The sequence below is a fragment of the Mauremys reevesii genome, linkage group 22 (genome assembly GCF_016161935.1).
Source record: "Mauremys reevesii isolate NIE-2019 linkage group 22, ASM1616193v1, whole genome shotgun sequence".
Lineage (NCBI taxonomy): Eukaryota > Metazoa > Chordata > Testudines > Geoemydidae > Mauremys > Mauremys reevesii.
Window position 1 is genome coordinate 23,302,930 of NC_052644.1, and position 20,567 is coordinate 23,323,496.

At 61.5% G+C, this 20,567-nt stretch overlaps 1 protein-coding gene across 5 annotated transcripts; it reads right to left on the reverse strand.

Annotated features, from left to right (window-relative positions):
- Positions 1-1,004: 1,004 nt before the first annotated feature.
- Positions 1,005-19,474, reverse strand: SLC38A5 (solute carrier family 38 member 5). Of its 5 annotated transcripts, none has more exons than XM_039510408.1 (16): positions 19,265-19,474; positions 9,036-9,213; positions 8,743-8,827; positions 8,215-8,330; positions 7,493-7,566; positions 7,299-7,391; positions 6,125-6,206; positions 5,124-5,206; positions 4,968-5,026; positions 4,379-4,525; positions 3,823-3,902; positions 3,369-3,469; positions 2,999-3,123; positions 2,363-2,507; positions 2,035-2,138; positions 1,005-1,843 (listed from the first exon to the last, which is right to left on the reverse strand). In XM_039510408.1, the coding sequence occupies exons 2-16, from the start codon at positions 9,125-9,127 to the stop codon at positions 1,739-1,741; spliced, it is 1,491 nt and encodes a 496-aa protein (XP_039366342.1). In that variant the 5' UTR covers positions 9,128-9,213; positions 19,265-19,474; the 3' UTR covers positions 1,005-1,738. The 5 variants fall into 5 exon arrangements, with proteins under 5 accessions (XP_039366342.1, XP_039366344.1, XP_039366345.1 ...); XM_039510410.1 differs by lacking the exon at positions 19,265-19,474 and adding an exon at positions 18,827-18,972; XM_039510411.1 differs by lacking the exon at positions 19,265-19,474 and adding an exon at positions 18,637-18,819.
- Positions 19,475-20,567: the final 1,093 nt, after the last annotated feature.

Below are 20,567 nucleotides of genomic sequence, written 5' to 3' on the forward strand. Positions count from 1 at the left end.
GTGTTGGGATTTTTCTAGAGGAGAGACGGAGGTGCTAGAGTGGGAACTAGCAGTTTCTGGATGAAAACAAGTAGGCACGAGGATTTTTCTGGAGGGGAGAGGGAGCCGTTGGGGCGAGATCTAGACGTTTCTGGAGGAGGAAGCGGAGGCCCCGAGCTTTCTCGACAGGGCAGACGGCGCGTTCTCCAGCTCTGAGGGGGCGCCTGTACCCAGATTGCCTCCCACCCCACGATCAGGGGGTGCCCCCCGATAGCCCCGTCCTTAACCCTTTGCTCTCTGAAGGGGCTGAGGCGAGCAGCGTTAGCGAGCCAGGGCCTGTCTCTGGGTGGTGAGGTAGTTTGAAAAGAGAACGGAGCCCCAGGGTTCGATAAACGCCTGCCCCGACATCCAGATGAAAGGGGGGCATTCGACTGGCTCAGCGGGGGGCGCCCCCAAGTGGTGGGGGTAGGGTGCTGACGTGGGGTGAATTCTGCACCGTGGCTGGGGCCCACCCCAGGCGACAAACAGGCCTGAAGGCACACGGCTTCCCCTCTCCCCTCCCCCCACTCAGGAAGCCAGGCGTCCCCGGAAGAACCCAGGAGTCCTGAGGCCCCACGGGAGGCTCACCCCCTGCCTCCCCCATTACTGTAACAGTAACAGCGTCTCCTCCGGCTCCGGAGAATTCAGATGCTCGAGGGTTAATCCTCAGCAGGATGGGAACATGCCCCTGTCTCCCGGTGAGGAAACTGAGGCACAAATAAGTGGACGGTCCGTGGCCCTGTCACTGGGGATGGGACCCAGGAGTCCTGGGGGGGTCACGATCCTGGCCCCAGCAGTGAGCCCGGCCTCGCTCTTTGGTCTGGCTGCCGGCTCCGAATTAAATAAGAGCAATAAATAAGAGTGCCATGGATCCACCTGGCCCCCGCCCTGGCACAGTCGAATTAACAGTCCCTCTTCGACTGGCGCCAGGGAATGAGTACAAGCAGGGGAGAGGGGGTGGGGGGTTCCTGTCGCCATGAGAACCAAAGAGGTGGGAGGCATTGTCTGGAGGGAACTGTTGCTAGGGGACCCCCCACCCACCCACTCCAGCAGTGGCCAAAACGTTGTCACAGCAACAAAGGCCTGGTGGTGTTCCCCTGGGAACCTGCCTTGTTGCCACGGCAACAGGGAGCTAAGGAGAACCCAGTTGTAGTCAGGGGATTCAGTAGTCGTGGGGAACCTGCCGTTGCCATGGCACCGATGGCCCAATCAGGACCTTCGTCCCATGGAAATGGGAGGCTGCCATGACTACAGGGCGCAAATAGGAGGGCCTTAGTGCCATTCCCATGTAAACCAGTCACTACCAGGAGTTGTAGCATTGCCATGGTAACAGTCGACTGATGGAAGGACCTTGGCACCGTTCCCATGGACACCAGTCGCTGCCAGGAGCTGTAGCATTGCCGCGGTAACAGGTGGCCGATGGAAGGGCCTTCGCACTGTTTCCATGGAAACCAGGAGCTGTAGCATTGCCACGGTAACAGTCGATGGAAGGGCCTTGGCACCATTCCCATGGACACCAGTCGCTGCCAGGGTCTGTAGCGTTGCCTTGGTAACAGTCGGCCAATGGGCGGGCCCTAGCGCTGGTCTCAGCGTTGCTACGGCTGCAGCGGAGCGAGGGCCAATGGGAGGTGGCGGTGCCCTTGCCCCAGCGATGGCTGGGCCCCCCGAGCTGGCCCAGTGGGGTCCATGTGTCTGTGCCGGGGGTCAGCGGGGGGGTGGGTCAGTGCCCCCCGCCGCTGCTCTGTCCAGTCGTCACCCAGTCAGCCACGATGAAGCCGAGACTCATCACCATGAAAATGAAGCCGAGGGCAGCGAAACAGGCGGCCTGGGGGGCAGAACGGGGAGGAGAAGGTGAGACCCCCCCCAAGTACAGCACAGAACCCCCTGCTGAGCTCCCCATCCCCACCCCACAGCATGGCACCCCCTGCCAAGCCCCCCACTCCCCACAGCATGGCACCCCCCGCCGTGCCCCCCGCTCCCCAGGGCACTGTGCCCCCCCCCCCCAGCGGTGGGTACCTGGATTTTTGGCCTGGATCTCAGCGGTTCTTTTTCTCTGGGAACGATGCGGAGGTAGAAGATGCTGGGGAGGATAAAGATGAGACTGGGGGCGGAGGTGGCTCCTGGGAAGAGAGAGGAGAGAGGTCAGAGATGCAGCTACCTCTGGGGTGGGGTGAGGCAGCCGAGGGGCAGCCACACATAACGTCACATGGGGGAGGGCTCGCCTGGCGCTGAGATGCAGCCACCTCTGGGGCGGGGCAACTGGAGAACAGCCACACACAACGCTGCATGGAGACGGCTCACCTTGGAGGGCCAACCCCCAGCCCATTTGAAGCCAGGGACTTACCAATGATTCCAAAGATATCCCGGATGTTAGGGACAAAGATGACCAGGAGATTGACCACGAACAGAAGGCAGATAGCGATGCTCACATGCCTAACCCAGCTAAAATCCTTCCCGTGGAAGAGGAGCTGCTGGATGGCTCTGCGGATCTGGGAGGAGACAAGGAAAGAGGTAAGGGATACGGTGCTGGTTCACCCAGCGCCGAGATGCAGCCGCCTCTGGGGCGGAGCAGCCAGGGAACAGCCGCACATAACGCCACACCAAGACAGCTCGCCCTGGGCCAAGATGCAGCCGCCTCTGGGGCAGAGCAGCCAGGGAACAGCCGCACATAACGCCACACGAAGACAGCTCGCCCAGCGCCGAGATGCAGCCGCCTCTGGGGCAGAGCAGCCAGGGACCAGCCGCACATAACGCCACACGAAGACAGCTCGCCCAGCGCCGAGATGCAGCCGCCTCTGGGGCAGAGCAGCCAGGGACCAGCCGCACATAATGCCACACCAAGACAGCTCGCCCGGCACCGAGATGCAGCTGCCTCTGGGGCGGGGCAGCCAGGGAACAGCCGCACATAACGCCACACCAAGACAGCTCGCCCGGCGCCGAGATGCAGCCGCCTGTGGAGCAGGGCAGCCGTGACACATACCGGGAAGAGCACCACGGGCACCGTCAGCGTGACGGCCATCAGCACGGCCAGGCGGACGCAGAGGATGAGCCGGTCCAGGGGATCCACCTTGCTGTACGTGTGCAGCATTTCCGGTTCGACGTTCCCTGCGGGAGACGGAAGGGGGGGAGGGACGGCCGTTAGCCGGGAGCCCAGACAGGCCCCACGCAGGACCGGGTGAGGGGTGGAGGAACCGGGAGGGACGCGCAGCCGGAGCGGGGGGGTTGCGGGAGGGACGGCTGCACAGAGGGGGCGCTGATGGGTCCGTGCGGAGGGAGGGGGGGAGCTGGGAAGGGGGGGAAGGGGACCCTGCCGCCCCCCACTGGAAGGGCCCAGCCCCGCGCTGCCTTACCGAAGAAGGTGAGGTAGCCGAAGACGGCCGTCAGCAGGTACATGAAGAACATGGCCAGGATGGAGACGTTCGCCACGCTCTGCATGCGCCGCTTCGAGGCCCTGGCGGGGGACAGACGGGTCAAACGCTGCCCTGCCCTGCCCTGGGGGCTGCTGGGGGAGAACCCAGGAGTCCGGGCTCCCAGCCCCACCCCACTGGAGCCCTCTCCCCTCCCACAGCCAGGGAGAGAACCCAGGTCCCAGCCCCCTTCATGGACCCCACTCCCCTCCCACAGCCAGGGAGAGAACCCAGGAGTCCGGGCTCCCAGCCCCACCCCACTGGAGCCCTCTCCCCTCCCACAGCCAGGGAGAGAACCCAGGAGTCCGGGCTCCCAGCCCCCTACTGGACCCCACTCCCCTCCCACTGACTCGATCTCCCTGAACCCACCCGGCCCGGCCCCCTGCCCGCCCCTCACCTGCGCAGCTCTGTGTAGATGGGCAGCACCTCCGGGTGACAGACGAATGCGAAAGCCAAGATGGGGATGGTGTACGCGGTCTGTGGGGGGAGGGGAAGGGCTGACTGCTAGAGCCAGGTGAGGACCCAGGAGTCCTGGCTCCAGCCCCCCCGCTCTAACCACTGGCCCCCACTCCCTTCCCAGAGCCAGGGAGAGAACCCAGGAGTCCTGGCTCCAGCCCCCCCGCTCTAACCACTGGCCCCCACTCCCTCCCCAGTGCCAGGGAGAGAACCCAGGAGTCCCGGCTCCAGCCCCCACCCTGCTCTAACCACTGGCCCCCACTCCCTCCCCAGTGCCAGGGAGAGAACCCAGGAGTCCTGGCTCCAGCCCCCCCCCGCTCTAACCACTGGCCCCCACTCCCTCCCCAGTGCCAGGTGAGAACCCAGGAGTCCTGGCTCCCAGCCCCCCCCGCTCTAACCACTGGCTCCCACTCCCTCCCCAGTGCCAGGGAGAGAACCCAGGAGTCCTGGCTCCAGCCCCCACCGCTCTAACCACTGGCCCCCACCCCCGCTCTCACCTGGGAGTTGACGGTGAAGGTCTCGGCCGTGCACTCGTCCCCAGCGGTGCCGGCGGCGCTGGCGTTCTGCCCGTTGTAGTAGATGAGGGGGGTCACGGGCTCGGTCCCGTTCAGCGGGCAGGAGATCTGGAACTTCTTGTAGATCACCTGGGGGGGGCCACGAGGGGGGGGCGGTGAGAGACACCCCTTCCTCAGCAGGGGGTTACCCCCTGCACCAGCCAGGGAGCTGGGAGCCAGGACTCCTGGGTTCTCTCCCTGACTCTGGGAGGAGAGTGGGGTCTGGTGGGTCAGAGCGGGGGGGACTGGGAGCCAGGACTCCTGGGTTCCCTCCCCAACTCTGAGAGGGGGTGGGGTCTAGTGTTTGGGGGAGGCGGGGTGCTAGGAGCCAGGACACCTGGGTTCTCTCCCTGACTCTGGGAGGAGAGTGGGGTCTGGTGGGTCAGAGCGGGGGGGACTGGGACCCAGGACTCCTGGGTTCCCTCCCCAACTCTGAAAGGGGGTGGGATCTAGTGTTTGGGGGAGGGGGGGTGCTAGGAGCCAGGACACCTGGGTTCTCTCCCTGGCGGGCAGGGGGGCAGGGCGGACTCACCGAGATGAGGAAGAAGACCATGCAGGTGAGCGAGAGCCCGCTGGTGTACCCCAGATAGCCTGTGGGGGAGGGGAGAGAGGGTGAGACACGCAGGGCTGAACCCCGCCAGCAGGGGGTGCTAGCCCCCCCCCACGACCCTCCCAGCCCCACACTCACCGAGATGTTTCATGAGCGCCAGGGGCAGGATGATGCAGACGCTGACGATGATAATTAGCACGTTGCCGTTCATGTACCAGTTCCTGCAAGACACACATGGGGTGGGGGGTCAGCGCCCCACAGCGCCCGCTGCTGGGGGAGGCGGGGCCAGGGGGGAAACGCTCCTGCTCTGGGCCAGCTGATTCCTTGGGAGCGGGACATGGGCGGGGGGAACGGGAGGGCAGGAACGGCCCCAGGTGACACAGGTGGGGGGGCAAAGCTCATGTGCGGGGGAGAGGGAGGGAATTAGAACCTTCTACGGGACCCACCAGGAACCCATGGAATTGGGAAGCTGCTGCCCCATGCAATCCCTGGGGCCGGGAGCCAGGACTCCTGGGTTCTCTCCCCGGCTCTGGGAGGGGAGTGAGATCTAGTGGTTAGAGCAGGGGTGCTGAGAGCCAGGACTCCTGGGTTCTCTCCCCAGCTTTGGGAGGGGTGTGGGGTCAAGTGGTTAGAGTGGGGGTGGGGAGCTGGCAGCCAGGACTCCTGGGTTCTCTCCACAGCTCTGGGAGGGCAGTGGGGTCTGGTGGTTAGAGCAGGAGGGGCTGGGAGCCAGGACTCCTGGGTTCTCTGCCGGCTCTGGGAGGGGAGTGGGGGCTGGTGGGTAGTGCAGGGGGGCTGGGAGCCAGGACTCCTGGGTTCTCCCCCCAGCTCTGGGAGGGCAGTGGGGTCTGGTGGTTAGAGCAGAGGGGCTGGGAGCCAGGACTCCTGGGTTCTCTCCCCAGCTCTGGGAGGGGAGTGGGGGCTGGTAGGATGGTGCAGGGGCAGGGCTGACTGTAGGGGACGAGGGCACCGTGCCCGGGCAGGGAAGGCACATGAACCAGAGAGCCAGATGTCCCCATTTATAGACAGGAATGCGGCCCAGGGCCTTTCCCCTCTAGCGGGCAGCGGCTCCCATCTGCCCACAGGGCAGTGGGGCGGGAATGGGGCCCGGGGCTGGTGCCCCACACGATCTCACTCACTCCGTGTTCTCCGACAGGCCCAGGAACGTCTGGATCACTAGAGGCAACTCGTATTTCACAATGTACAGGTAACTGGACATGGCTGCAAAACAAACACCCGCGTCAGGACGCCTGGGTCCCCCTCCTGGCTCTCGGAGGGGAGTGGGGGCTAGTGGGTTAGAGGGGGCTGGGAGCCAGGACACCTGGGTTCCCTGCATGGCTCTGGGAGGGGAATGGGGGCTAGTGGGTTAGAGGGGGCTGGGAGCCAGGACGCCTGGGTTCCCTGCATGGCTCTGGGCAGAGAGTGGGGCTGGTGGGTTAGAGCTGGAAGGGGAGTGGGGGGGAGGCTGGGAGCCAGGACGCCTGGGTTCCCTGCCCGGCTCTGGGAGGGGAATGGGGGCTAGTGGGTTAGAGGGGGCTGGGAGCCAGGACGCCTGGGTTCCCTGCATGGCTCTGGGCAGAGAGTGGGGCTGGTGGGTTAGAGCTGGAAGGGAGTGGGGAGGCTGGGAGCCAGGACGCCTGGGGTCCCTGCCCGGCTCTGGGAGGGGAATGGGGGCTAGTGGGTTAGAGGGGGCTGGGAGCCAGGACGCCTGGGTTCCCTGCCCGGCTCTGGGCAGAGAGTGGGGCTGGTGGGTTAGAGCTGGAAGGGGAGTGGCGGGGAGGCTGGGAGCCAGGACGCCTGGGTTCCCTGCCCGGCTCTGGGAGGGGAATGGGGGCTAGTGGGTTAGAGGGGGCTGGGAGCCCGGACGCCTGGGTTCCCTGCATGGCTCTGGGAGGGGAGTGGGGGCTAGTGGGTTAGAGGGGGCTGGGAGCCAGGACGCCTGGGTTCCCTGCATGGCTCTGGGCAGAGAGTGGGGCTGGTGGGTTAGAGCTGGAAGGAGAGTGGCAGGGAGGCTGGGAGCCAGGACACCTGGATTCCCTGCCCGGCTCTGGGAGGGGAATGGGGGCTAGTGGGTTAGAGGGGGCTGGGAGCCAGGACGCCTGGGTTCCCTGCCCGGCTCTGGGAGGGGAATGGGGGCTAGTGGGTTAGAGGGGGCTGGGAGACCGGACGCCTGGGTTCCCTGCATGGCTCTGGGCAGAGAGTGGGGCTGGTGGGTTAGAGCTGGAAGGGGAGTGGGGGGGAGGCTGGGAGCCAGGACGCCTGGGTTCCCTGCCTGGCAGTGGGCGGGGGCCAGTGGCTAGATCAGACTCTCACCTCCCGTGTTGTGCACACAGATGACCACCGCCGCCACCACCTTGCCGCCCGGGCCGAACGCACGGTAACCCAGCTGTTCGTAGGCGCGGATCCCTGCGCGGGAGGAAAGAGACGGGAGTTAGAGAGCGTCGGCGCCCCCCGCTGGGCGAGGACGGGGCTGGAGGAGCCGGGAGCTTCCCCTCCTCCCAACTCACCTACAACGCCGGCACATTTCAGCAGCAGGTGGATGGAGTAAGCGGAGAGCATGGCGATGCAGATCAGCAGCACGCTGCAAAGAGAAAGGTGGGCAGCTGGAAGTGCCCCTCCCGGAGCCGGGGAGAGAACCCAGGAGTCCTGGTTCCCAGCCCCTCCACCCCGCCCCAAACACTAGATCCCACTCCCCTCCCGGAGCCGGGGAGAGAACCCAGGAGTCCTGGTTCCCAGCCCCTCCACCCCGCCCCAATCACTAGATCCCACTCCCCTCCCGGAGCCGGGGAGAGAACCCAGGAGTCCTGGCTCCATCTGCTATAGCTCCCACCCATTGGCACCACCTGGTGGAGGAGGAGTATATCTCACTGACCCCAGCGCTGCAATCTTCCCCCGGGCAGTGCCCTGTGGGGGCAGCAGTGACCCCAGCGCTGTAATCTTCCCCCAGGCAGTGCCCTGTGGGGGCAGCAGTGACCCCAGCGCTGTGATCTTCCCCCGGGCAGTGCCCTGTGGGGGCAGCAGTGACCCCAGCGCGGCGATCTTCCCCCGGGCAGTGCCCTGTGGGGGCAGCAGTGACCCCAGCGCGGCGATCTTCCCCCGGGCAGTGCCCTGTGGGGGCAGCAGTGACCCCAGCGCGGCGATCTTCCCCCGGGCAGTGCCCTGTGGGGGCAGCAGTGACCCCAGCGCGGCGATCTTCCCCCGGGCAGTGCCCTGTGGGGGCAGCACTCACATGAAGAGCACAATGCCCGTGTTGCTCATGGCGTAGGCCAGGCCGAGGATGCCGCTGCCCATGATGGCGTTGCTGAGGTTAAAGACCGACATCCCAAACGACGTCTTCCCCTCGAACTGCGGGCAAGAGAGAGAGAGACGGGGCGGGGTGAGAGCCTGGGGGAGGGCGGAGGTCAAAGGCCAAGGGAGGAAAGGGCAAGGGTCAGAGGTCAAAGAACAAAGCAATTAACGGCGTGGACAAAGGCCAAAGAACACATTGCATCAATAGAAGGGCAAAGGTCATACCCCAAAGATCAAAGGTCAGCGAGGAGAGGGCAAAGGTCAATGAAATAAATGAAAGGTCAAAGGGGACATTGGGCAAGGAATCAATGAAAGGTCAAAGGGCAGAGGTTAAAGGGACAGCGGGCGAGGCGCCAATGAAAGGTCAAAGGGCAGGGGTCAAAGAGGCGAGGGACTAGTCAAAGGATCTGGCTGCTGGGGGGGTGGGATCAGCTCTGCATCGGGGCCCGGACGCCTGGGTCCCACTTACGTCGGTGAACTGGTTCAGCTTCTTGCCGGCGGCGTGGGGCAGGAAACCCACCTGCTCGGCCGCCGTCACCTCCGCCGCGGGGTCCCTGCAAGGGGAAGGGCCACAGAGTGAGAGGGCTGCGAGCTCGGACGCCTGGGTCCCTTCCCCAGCTCAGCTCGCCGGGCGCTTCCCACCCAGAGCCTCCCCCTCCCCGATGCGGGGGTCGCCTGCCCAGCCGCCCCCGTAGCCCTGGTGCAGATACCCCCATTACTCCTCCCACTAGCCCCCCGATACCCCCGCCCTCCGATACTCACCCATCCTCCAGGCCGCTGGCTTTGTCACACTCCAGGACAGACCCGTTTAACATCTCCAGCCCCTCCTGCTCCTCCATCTTCTGCAGCTCCATGGCGGACACGGGCCGCTTCGGGGGGCGGACGTGATGCGTGTGTCAGAGATCACAGCTGGGGCACAGCACATGGGTCACCTTCCCACCTAGAAACCCACAGAAAGGGGTCAGCCAGGAATGCCCCCACCCAGACAAAGGAGAAGCTCAATCCCTGCATGGGTTGGGGGGGCTCAGAGCCAGGACTCCTGGGTTCTCTCCCCAGCTCTGGGAAGGGAGTGGGGTCTGGATGGGGGGGCTGGGAGCCAGGAGTCCTGGGTTCTCTCCACAGCTCTGGGAAGGGAGTGGGGTCCGGATGGGGGGGCTGGGAGCCAGGACTCCTGGGTTCCCTCCCCAGCTCTGGGAGGGGAGTGGGGTCCAGTGGTTAGAGCAGGGCGGGCAGCAGGGGACAGTCTCCTAGGAGGGCCAGTGGCGTGAACACGAGATTCATCACTGCCCGTCATCCGGGATCCCGCGGACGAAATCTGAACGCAAAGAGGCAACGGCCCTGACGGATCCACCCCTGGGACGGCATTTTCCCATCATCCCCGGTCCAGAATTCACAGATCTCAAGCCCAGACAGTACTTCCAGGATCACCTAATCCGAGCTCCGATATCACACAGTCTCTGCGACCTCCCGGAAACAGCCCCTGGGCAGATCTTTTAGCCAAACACCCCGTCTTGACCGCAAGCTGGCCCGTGATGGTGGTACAGCTGAGACGCGAGTTTATCCCGCATGGAATCAAGAATTTTACAGCCAAAAGTTGTTGGGTTTTTTTCTCATCAAAGACTGGCCTTTTTGCTCAGTCTGACTTTCACCCAAAACGTCTCAGGGACCTTTCGGGTCGTTGGTCATTAAGCCTCCAATTTTCTGAATTTTGCAACGTCGCGTCATCTAACTGAGCCAATTTTCTCCTTTGAAAGTTGCATTTTGCCACGTGAGCTAATTTCCTAAATGGCCCCTTTCCCCCCTACGTTCAAAATGCCACTTTTTCGAATGCAGCCACGGTTTCTATTTTTAGAAACGCCAAAATTTCTACTTGAAGTTTTCTCATTTCAAAGCCTCAGTTTGTCCAATGAATCAATTCTTTCTAATTCTGACATTTCAATTTTCCTAACAAAATCACGTGTTACATTTGGAACTGTCCGTTTACCTAAACCATCCAAATGATCTCGTACTGACAGATCTGATTTTCTAATATAGCAAATATTCCCATGTTCAGTCCTGAATAACCTTTTCCTCTATTTCTGAACTGTCAAAATTTCCAATTAATCTAATTTCCTCATTTTGAAATGTCAGATTTGCTAATGAAAATACTTGAAAAACACCGGGACGTCCATTCATCTCGTTAACCCGAATTATTTATTTTGGAAGTGTCCAACTTTGTACCGTTGGACATTCAAAATGTCCTTTTCACTTTTCAAAACTTTTGAAATATCAAATGTTTCTAATCAGAGTAATCACATCTTTCCATTTTTTACATTTCATAAGTTCTAATTATTGCAGTTTGCTTCAATTTCCAATTTTGCAAACCATCCTCTTTCTCCTCATTTTGAAAATTGATTTTTTTTTGAAATTTCCAATTTTTAAATGGCCTGATTCAGCCAGTCCTCCTCATTTTGAATTTGCTGCTCAATCCAATTTCCAAATCTTGACTTTTCAAAGTTCCTAATTAGCGCCTTCCTTGAAACTGCTCCCTTTTCAATGATTAAATTCCAATTTCTGTACATTTCAAATGTCCTATTTTCGAATCAGTCGGGCCCAGCTCTTCAAACGCATTTCGGTGCCTAATTCCCTTTGACTGATGAAATCTGAGCACGTTGAGTGCCGTGAAATGGACAATTTCTCCTCTCTCAAACCTTAACACGCGTGAGCAGAATTAGACACGGGATTACAAACGAGGCTTTGTCCACGGGCATTAACACTTCCTGATCTCGGCCGGAAAAACCTCGCCTGATCCATCCTGTCACACCAACCACCTGGGAGGCAGGGTGAGGGGTTCATGTGACTATCCCTTCCTCCCCCACACCGAGAGCAAAGCAATAGTTAAACCGATTGCCTGATGGAGGGGAGGGGGGCATCAACTGATGGATGCAACGAGCTGATCAAAAAGAAGCCCCCCCGCCCACCATTTTTCAGATGGGGAAACTGAGGCACGGCTAGTCATCCCAGGTCCTTGGAGGCCTAGAATAGCTTCCCAACCACTTAATAACACTTCCCTTCCGTGATGGGACAGAGAGAATGTCTCCAACAGACTCACGGCGCTGAGAGGGGAGCGGGGTCTAGTGGTGAGAGCGGGGGGAGAGGTCTGGGAGCCAGGACTCCTGGGTTCTCTCCCCAGCTCTGGGAGGGGAGCAGGGTCTGGTGGTGAGAGCAGGGGGCTGGGAGCCAGGACTCCTGGGTTCTCTCCCCAGCTCTGGGAGGGGAGCAGGGTCTGGTGGTGAGAGCAGGAGGCTGGGAGCCAGGACTCCTGGGTTCTCTCCCCAGCTCTGGGAGGGGAGCAGGGTCTGGTGGTGAGAGCAAGGTGGGGCTCAGAGTCAGCGGGTTGGCTGATGTCTTCAGTAACGGAGCGGCAGGGAACGCACGGGAACAGCGGCCGCCTGGGGCAGGTTGTGCGCCTGTCCCGTCCCGGCTGGGTGGGGTGGGAAGGCGCCTGGCTCCCCCTAAGGGCAGGAGCTGGCACTGTGCCCGTTCCTGCATTTCCCACATGCTGCGGCTTAACTTTGATGCCTGATCCCTCAGGACAGGGCGGCCGCGCCCGGCCTCCTGGGGTCTCTCCCCGGCTCTGGGAGGGGAGTGGGGGCTGGTGGGTTAGAGCGGGGGGGGCTGGGAGCCAGGACTCCTGGGGTCTCTCCCCGGCTCTGGGAGGAGTGGGGCGGGTGGGTTAGAGCAGTGGGGGGCTGGGAGCCAGGACTCCTGGGTTCTCTCCCCGGCTCTGGGAGGGGCGTGGGGGCTGGTGGGTTAGAGCAGGCGGGGCTGGGAGCCAGGACTCCTGGGGTCTCTCCCCGGCTCTGGGAGGGGAGTGGGGGCTGGTGGGTTAGAGCGGGGGGGGGCTGGGAGCCAGGACTCCTGGGGTCTCTCCCTGGCTCTGGGAAGGGAGTGGGGTCTAGTGGTTAGAGCGGGGGGGGGGCTGATAGCGAGGACTCAGGGCCACTCAGAGGATTCAGGGGGCCTGGAGTCTTCAGCGGTGGGGGCCCTTCCGCTCCGGGTCTTTGGGGCACTTCAGCAGCGGGTCCCGGAGCCAGGGGCGGCTCTAGACATTTTGCCGCCCCAAGCACACGCTTGGCATGCTGGGGCCTGGAGCCGCCCCTGCCCGGCGTGAGTGAAGGACCCGCTGCCGAACTGCCGCTGAAGACCCGGAGGGGCAGAAGCTCTGGTTCTTCGGCAGCGGGTCCTTCACTCGATCCGGGCGTGTTTGGCGGCACTGAAGGACCTTCTGCCGAAGACCTGCCGAAAACTCTCAAATTGCCCCACTTCCCCCCTCCCCCGGGCGGCCCTGCCAGGACTCCTGGGTTCTATTCTCGGTTCTGGGAGGGGAGTGGGGTCCGATGCTTAGAGCGGGACGGGGGACTGGGAGCCAGGACTCCTGGGTTCTCCCCCTGGCCCGGGGAGAGGAAGGGAGTCTAGTGCTTAGAATAGGTGTTGTGGGGAGGGACTGGGAGCCCGGACACCTGGGTTCTACTTCCTGGCTCAGATCACTCCCAGTCTGAGGCTCCCTGCCTCGCCTTCCCGCTCCTGCCCCAGAGGGTGGCAGCGGCCCACCCTGCTCGGGCCCCACCCTCTAGCTTCCCCCCCCCGCAAACCCAGGAGTCCAGCTCCCAGCCCCCCTCCCCCGCTCTAACCACCAGCCCCCACTCCCCTCCCAGAGCCGGGGAGAGAACCCAGGAGTCCTGGCTTCCAGCCCCCCTCCCCCGCTCTAACCACCAGGCCCCACTCTCCTCCCAGAGCTGGGGAGAGAACCCAGGAGTCCTGGCTTCCAGCCCCCCTCCCCCGCTCTAACCACCAGGCCCCACTCTCCTCCCAGAGCTGGGAAGAGAACCCAGGAGTCCTGGGGTCCCTTCAGGTGACCCTCACACAGGGGAGGTCTCTCCTCCAAGGCTTTGGAGTGGTTGGGAAACGTCTGATCCACTTCCCAGCACCCGGAACCTACACTGGGGTGTGGGCAGCGAGGGGTTAACCCCGGCCCATACCTGAGAAAGGTCTTTGGGGTGTGGGGGGAGGCGCAGGTCCAGAGCAGGGGGAGGCTGGCATCCCGGACTCCTGGGTTCCCTCCCCAGGGCACCCTAATACCAGAGCTGGGGAGAGAACCCAGGAGTCCGGCTCCCAGCCCCCGCAACCACTAGAAACCACTCCCCTCCCAGAGCCGGGGAGAGAACCCAGGAGTCCTGGCTCCCAGCCCCCCCCCCGCTCTAACCACTAGCCCCCGCTCCCCGGCCAGAGCCAGGCAGGTCTCTGGCTCCCCAGGCAGCTGCATCCCCGGTGGGATGCTAACACGCGGCTGCTGCTGGCTCCAGGGGGGTGGGGGGGGGGGGGGGGGTTGTGGGGGGGGGGGACGTGGGGGGGGAAGCTGGGATTTAACCACTGACGTGCTGGAGGGAAACTAGCCAACACCAGAGCCCCCCCCCAACTTCCTGACAACCCCCCCCCGAAAGTTGTGGGAAAGGCCCCGCCCCGCAGACCCTCCCCAATGAGTTAGGGGGTGATCTTGTCGGGGGGGGTGATGGTGCAATGCTCCCCCCCGTCTGTCTGCCCCCCCATCCGCCGGCCCCCCACCCCGGCCTCTGCTGCCGCCTCCCCCCCCTCCCCAGGGCGGCTGATGCACCCGCCTCGTGGCCTTACACCAGGGGTTGTGTCCCCGCCACGCACCCACACCCGGCGCTTCACACTCACCGTGCGAGGCGGGAAAAGGGGGAGCAGGCCGGACGGGAGCTCCGGGGTCGGGCCGGGGGTGTGTGTGTGTGTCGGGGGGTGTCACACGCCGAGCCACACGCTCCCCGCCACACGCCCGCACCAAGAGCCGTGCACACACCGGCCAATCACACCCTGCGCGGGAGGGGGGCCTGGGCGGGCCGGGGGGGGGGTGAGTCAGGCGCACAACGTGCAGATGGGCCCAGTGCACAGCGACAACCCCGCAACACAACACAGATCAACACACACACACACACAGCCCGCTGGCCCTGCACAGCGACACCCCCTGCAACACAACACAGATCAACACACACACACACACAGCCCACTGGCCCTGCACAGCGACACCCCCGCAACACAACACAGATCAACACACACACACAGCTCACTGGCCCTGCACAACAACACAACACACACAGCTCACTGGCCCTGCACAGCGACAACCCCGCAACACAACACAGATCAACACACACACACAGCCCACTGGCCCTGCACAACAACACAACACACACAGCTCACTGGCCCTGCACAGCGACAACCCCGCAACACAACACAGATCAACACACACACACACACACACACACAGCCCACTGGCCCTGCACAACCACACCCCCGCAACACAACACAGATCAGCACACACACACACAGCCCGCTGGCCCTGCACAACCACACCCCCGCAACACAACACACACAGCCCGCTGGCCCTGCACAACCACACCCCCGCAACACTACACAGATCAACACAGACACACACACACAGCCCACTGCCCCTGAACAACTACACCCCCCACAACACAACACAGATCAACACACACACACACACAGAGCCCGCTGGCCCTGCACAGTGACACCCCCTGCAACACAACACAGATCAACACACAGGCCTCTGGCCCTGCACAACCACACCCCCCGCAACACAACTCAGATCCACACTCACAAACAGCCCACTGGCTCTGCACAACCCCTCCTGCAACACAACACAGAGATTAACACACACACACACACACACAACCTACTGGCCCTGCACAACAACACCCCCTGCAACACAACACAGATCAACAGACACCCCACTGACCCTGCACAATGACACTGATCAACACACACAAACAGCCTGCTGGCCCTGGGCACCAACACCCACTGCAGCACAACACCCCCTCCTTCTGCCAACACACACAGATCAACACACAAACATACAGCTCAACACGCACACTCTAAAGTGTTCCCAACACACAGCCTCGAGTCTACACCACTACATCTCCTCCAGCACAACACACATACATGTCACCTCCTGTGCCCCCCCAACACACACACAACACCCGGAACCAACTGTGTCCACCTGTCAACACACAACACGCACCTCCTACCCCAAAATTGATCAACTCACCCCTGCCTACCTCCCAACACACACACAGAGCCAGCTGTCCCTAATGCAATCACACACCTACCAGTCCCATGGCACACACAATCCACACACGCACGCCTCTGCTTCCTCCCATGGACCAACACCCCCCCACACACAGAGCTGGGCTTGTCCCCTCCAGCAGGGGGACACACCCACAAACACACCGGCACTCCCACTAAAGAAACATACACACCTAGTGGTTAGAGCGGGGGGGGGGGGGCTGGGAGCCAGGACACCTGGGTTCTCACCACAGCTCTGGGAGGGGAGTGGGGTCTGGTGGTTAGAGCAGGGGGGGGGCTGGGAGCCAGGACTCCTGGGTTCTCTCCCCAGCTCTGGGAGGGGAGTGGGGTCTGGTGGTTAGAGCGGGGGGGGGGGGCTGGGAGCCAGGACCCCGAGTGCTTTACCCCACTGGACCCAGCTACTCCAGCTCTGGCCTCTCCCAGCAGGGGGCGCTGTGGGGTGTGGGGCAGGACGCTGGCTGGGGGGGGCGCCCGGCTCGGGGGAGAGCCCGGTCCAGCTGGCAGCTGCGGGAGTTTCCATAGTGCACTGTGAGGCATGTACACACCCGCTGGGATTCATGTCTCTATAAGGGCCGGTGGCGGGTGCGTCTCGGGGCCGCGTCCTGCCTTCGTCTTCCCCTTCGGGCCCTGACGCTAACGGGGTTGCATCTGACAGAAGTTTTTAATCAGGCCTCGTGGCTAATTGGCTGTAATTATTCCGGTGTTCGTTAAAATATCCCGGGGGGGAGCACTAACATAATTATAGTTAGCAGCCGTTGAGGGTGTGTCAGAGTCAGGAACAGCTAATTACCAGACAGAGAGGAACTCAGGAGTCCTGGCTCCCAGCCTCTGATCCCCTGCTCTAACCACTAGACTCCCCTCCCCTCCCAGAGTCAGGGAGAGAACCCAGGAGTCCTGGCTGCCAGGCCCCCTCCCCCCACTCTGACCCACCAGACCCCACTCCCCTCCCAGAGCTGGGGAGAGAACCCAGGAGTCCTGGCTCCCAGCCCCCCCCCCCGCTCTAACCACTAGACCCCACTCCCCTCCCAGAGCCAGGGACAGGGCCCAGCCTGGGCTGGTCAGAGCCAGGGAAGCAGATGGGAGTCAGGAGGGGGGAGCCCCAGTGGCCTCGCATTGCTGTCCCCCCGTACGGCCTCCCTTGGCTCCCACCCCCAGCTAGCGCCCTGCCCCGCTGCCCACAGCGCCCCCTGGTGAGTGAGGTCGGGACTAAACCAAGAAGGGACAGGAGGGGTGGGGGGTAAACCCAGATCCCTTGCAGACCCCAGGGGTTCCCCCCACCGTGCCCCAGCGCCCTTGCCAGCTGCGGCCTGGGAAGCCAGATAAACTAATCACTGGCTCACAACGCGCGCCCCGCCCGCCAGCGACGCCCCCCCCATGTGCTTCCCCACCCTTCCCTCCCCTCCCCCTTTGCAGAGCGTCCCATTCACAATTCCCAGCCCGGCCCAGCCCTGGGGGGGGCGGATTTGCCCTCGGGAGCCGCCTGCTCCTTCATTGCAGGTGAGAAAAGGAGGGACGGGGCTTCCGCCTTTGGGCTGGGCATAGGACAATACTCCGAGTACTGGTACTCTGAGCAGCATTACTGCCACTCCTGCAACCGCTGCGGCTGGCAGGCCACACCTGCACCCAGCGGGAGTGTTGCCCGAGACGCGGCCTTCAGCATTTGTCCCGGTGTAGAGAGGGTGGGGTCAGGTGGAATGGTGTAGAAACACTGTTACCCTCAACAGCGCAACAGACATTGTTACTGCTAGTGCTACACACAGTGTTAGCAACACCGTTACCCTGAACAGCGCTACAAACACTGCTAGTGTGGCACAGAGTGTTAGCAACACTGTTACCCTCAACAGCGCTACCAACGCTGTTCCTGCTAGTGCCGCAGACTGTGTTAGCAACACTGTTACCCTCAACAGCGCTACAAACACTGCTAGTGCAGCACAGGGTGTTAGCAACACTGTTACCCTCAACAGTGCACAGACACAGTTACTACTCATGCTACAACCATTAGCAACATCAATACCCTCCACAATGCTACAGACCCCATTCCTGCTCATGCCACACACCGTGCTAGCTACACTGTTACTGCTCTCGCTGTTGCCAGAAATACTCCAAACCGTTATCACTCGCGTTGTTGCTACTGCTACAACAAATAGCATCATTAACATCACCACAAACACGGTGACAGTGAACGTTGTCACTCATACTCCAAGACTGTTACCCCAATTCTGGGAATACTGTAACCCCCTGCCTTATGCTACTGACACTGTCACTAATTGTAGGAACGGGGTAGCCACTGATGTTATAACCACGAATCCTACAAGTACTCTGCTCAGTAACATCACCATCACCCCGTCACTGCTCCCAATAATACAGCCACCCCTGCCACTCCAGTTGTTACCTCTGATTCTCCAGTCGCTACCCACATTGTAAGCACGATTACTACTTACAGTTATTACTCCAACTGTTACCACTGTTACTCTAAAGAGTTACTAGCCAGATGGTACCACCAACACACCAGAGTTACTAGTGAAATCGGGGCCACTAATACTGCAAGTAGTTACTACTAAAATTGGCACAAGTAATACTCCAAAGAGTTACTAATGGTCCAAAGGGTCACTACTCACACGGATACCACTAATACTGCACAGAGTCACTAATACTCTACAGGGCTACTAGTCAAATAGATACAGCCAATGTTTCCAAGTTAATACTCAAACGAACATCACTAATACTCCAATGAGTTACTAGTCAAATCGATATCACTAATACTCCACCACTAATACTCCAACAAGTTACTAGTCACGTCAATAACATTAATGCACCACTTATTAATACTCCAACTAGCTACTACTTGAATCAATACCACTAATACCCCCAACGAGTTACTAGTCAAATCGATATCACTAATACTCCAAAGAGTTACTAATGCTCCAAATGGTTACTACTCAAATCAATACCACTAATACTCTGTGGAGTTACTACACAAACTGCTCACATCAATACTCCCCAGAGTCCCTACTTAAATAGATACCACTAATACTCCAGCTAGTTACTACTCAAGCTGGTATCACTCATACACCAGAGTTACTCAAACCAATTCCATTAATACTACAGACAACCTGAGTACTTACAATTGTTACCACTAATTCCAGGATCAATGTTACTCCTCAAATCCTCACCAGTAGCAGGCACCGCAGCTACTACTCGCCTGGTTCCTGAGATTTCTGTCCCTGTTAACGCCTCGGACTTGCGCTGCTCTGTCCAGTGGCCAATTTCTCTCCAAAAAGAAAGAGCTCGTTCACATTCGCCCAGCAACTTTTCAACAGTTAAGAGGATGGGGGAGGGGGGGAGCCTCCCAGCTCCTCTCAGACAAGGAATAGCCGCTGGAAGACAGTCACCTCTGGTTTTGAAGTTGGAAAATTGCAGTCAGGACTCCTGGGTTCTCTCTGGCTCTGGGAGGGGAGCGGGGTCTGCTGGTTAAGTGGGCGGGGGAGCTGGAAGCCAGGACTCCTGGGTTCTCTCCCTGGCTCGGGGAGGGGAGTGGGGTCTGGTGGTTAGAGAGGGAGGGGGCTCAGAGCCAGGACTCCTGGGTTCTCTCCCCCGGGTCGGGGGGTTAGAGTGGGGGGGCTGGGAGCCTGGACTCCTGGGTTCTATCCCTTTCTCTGGGAGGGGGGCAGGAGCCCGGACTCCTGGGTTCTCTCCCCGGCCCTGGGAGGGGAGCAGCTGGCGCTGGAAGGGAGGCCACAAGCTCAGGCTGGAACAAGCCGAGTTCTGGCAGGTCAGGACGCCCGGGCTGAGCCCCCCCCTCCCCACGTGGCGGGCCCCGCATCACTCACCCTGGGCGCGGAGCGGAGGGTCCCGGCGCGGGCGGCGGGGCGAGCGGACTGGGGCAGCCGGGCGGGGCGCTGGCCGCGCTGGGAGGGGATCAGGTTACCCATTGCATCAGCTCCCAGCCCCACGCTGCAGGGGCACATCCGGCTGTGGGAGGGGACCGGACTCCTGGGTTCTGTTCCCTGGGGAGGGGAGCGGGGATCCCGGACTCCTGGGTTCTAGTCCCTGGGGAGGGGGGGCTGGTGGTGGGAGCAGGGATCCCGGACTCCTGGGTTCTAGTCGCTGGGGAGCGAGATCCTGGACTCCTGGGTTCTATTCCCTTGGGAGGGAAGGGGGGGCTGGTGGGGGGAGCGGGGATCCCTAACTCCTGGGTTCTAGTCCCTGGAGAGGGGAGGGGAGGGGGGGCTGGTGGTGGGAGTAGGAGGCGCTGGGGAGTAGGACTCCTGGGTTCTATCCAGGGGGTGGGCACGTGGTTGGGGGAGGGGGCTGGGAGCCAGGACACCTGGGTTTTCTTCCTGGCTCAGGGAGGGGAGGGGAGTGGGGGCTGGTGGTTAGAGCATGGGGGGCGGGGGGTTGGAAGCCAGGACTCCTGGGTTCAATCTGCAACTCGGAGAGGGGAGGGGAGTGGGCTCTGGTGGGCTACAGCAGGAGAGGCTGGGAGCAGGACTCCTGGGTTCTCTACCAGCTCTGGGAGGGGAGTAGGGTCTAGTGGTTACAGCAGGAGGGTGTCCTTTTAACCCAGCTCCCCTTTAGGACCCTGCCTCAGTTTACCCAAGCCCAGATCTTTGTTTTCATCTTTTATTTAAAAATCCAGCTGTGGCAATTGATTCCCCGGGGCTTAAAACCCATCCCGATCTCACGGAGCCACACGGCCACCCCGCCGCCACCCCAGGGGAGGCGCCAACCCTCAGCCCCAGCTGGGTTAGAAACGGAGAGAGCCGGAGCCGGCCAGGAGGGACCCAGGGAGCCCCTGGAGATGTGCAGGCCGGGAGGGATCCCTGGGAGCCCCTGGTCTGAGCCCAAGCAGATAAACTCCCTTATTAAGCTGCTCTGGCGCCCCAGGCTACATGGAGACACTGGATGGGGCTGTGGGTGGATCTGAAAAATGGCCCCAGGGGGAGGGGGTGTTAGGCAGATAGAAGCACATTCTCCCCCAGACAGGAGCCAGGTTGCATCTCTAGGAAGGAGATGTGCCAGCCTGCCTCAAAGCAAGAGAGAACGGGGAGGGGGGGATCACCCATCAGGTCACTGCAGTACAGGGAACATGACACACATGGCCACAGTCCTGAGTGCATCCATTGCAAGGCA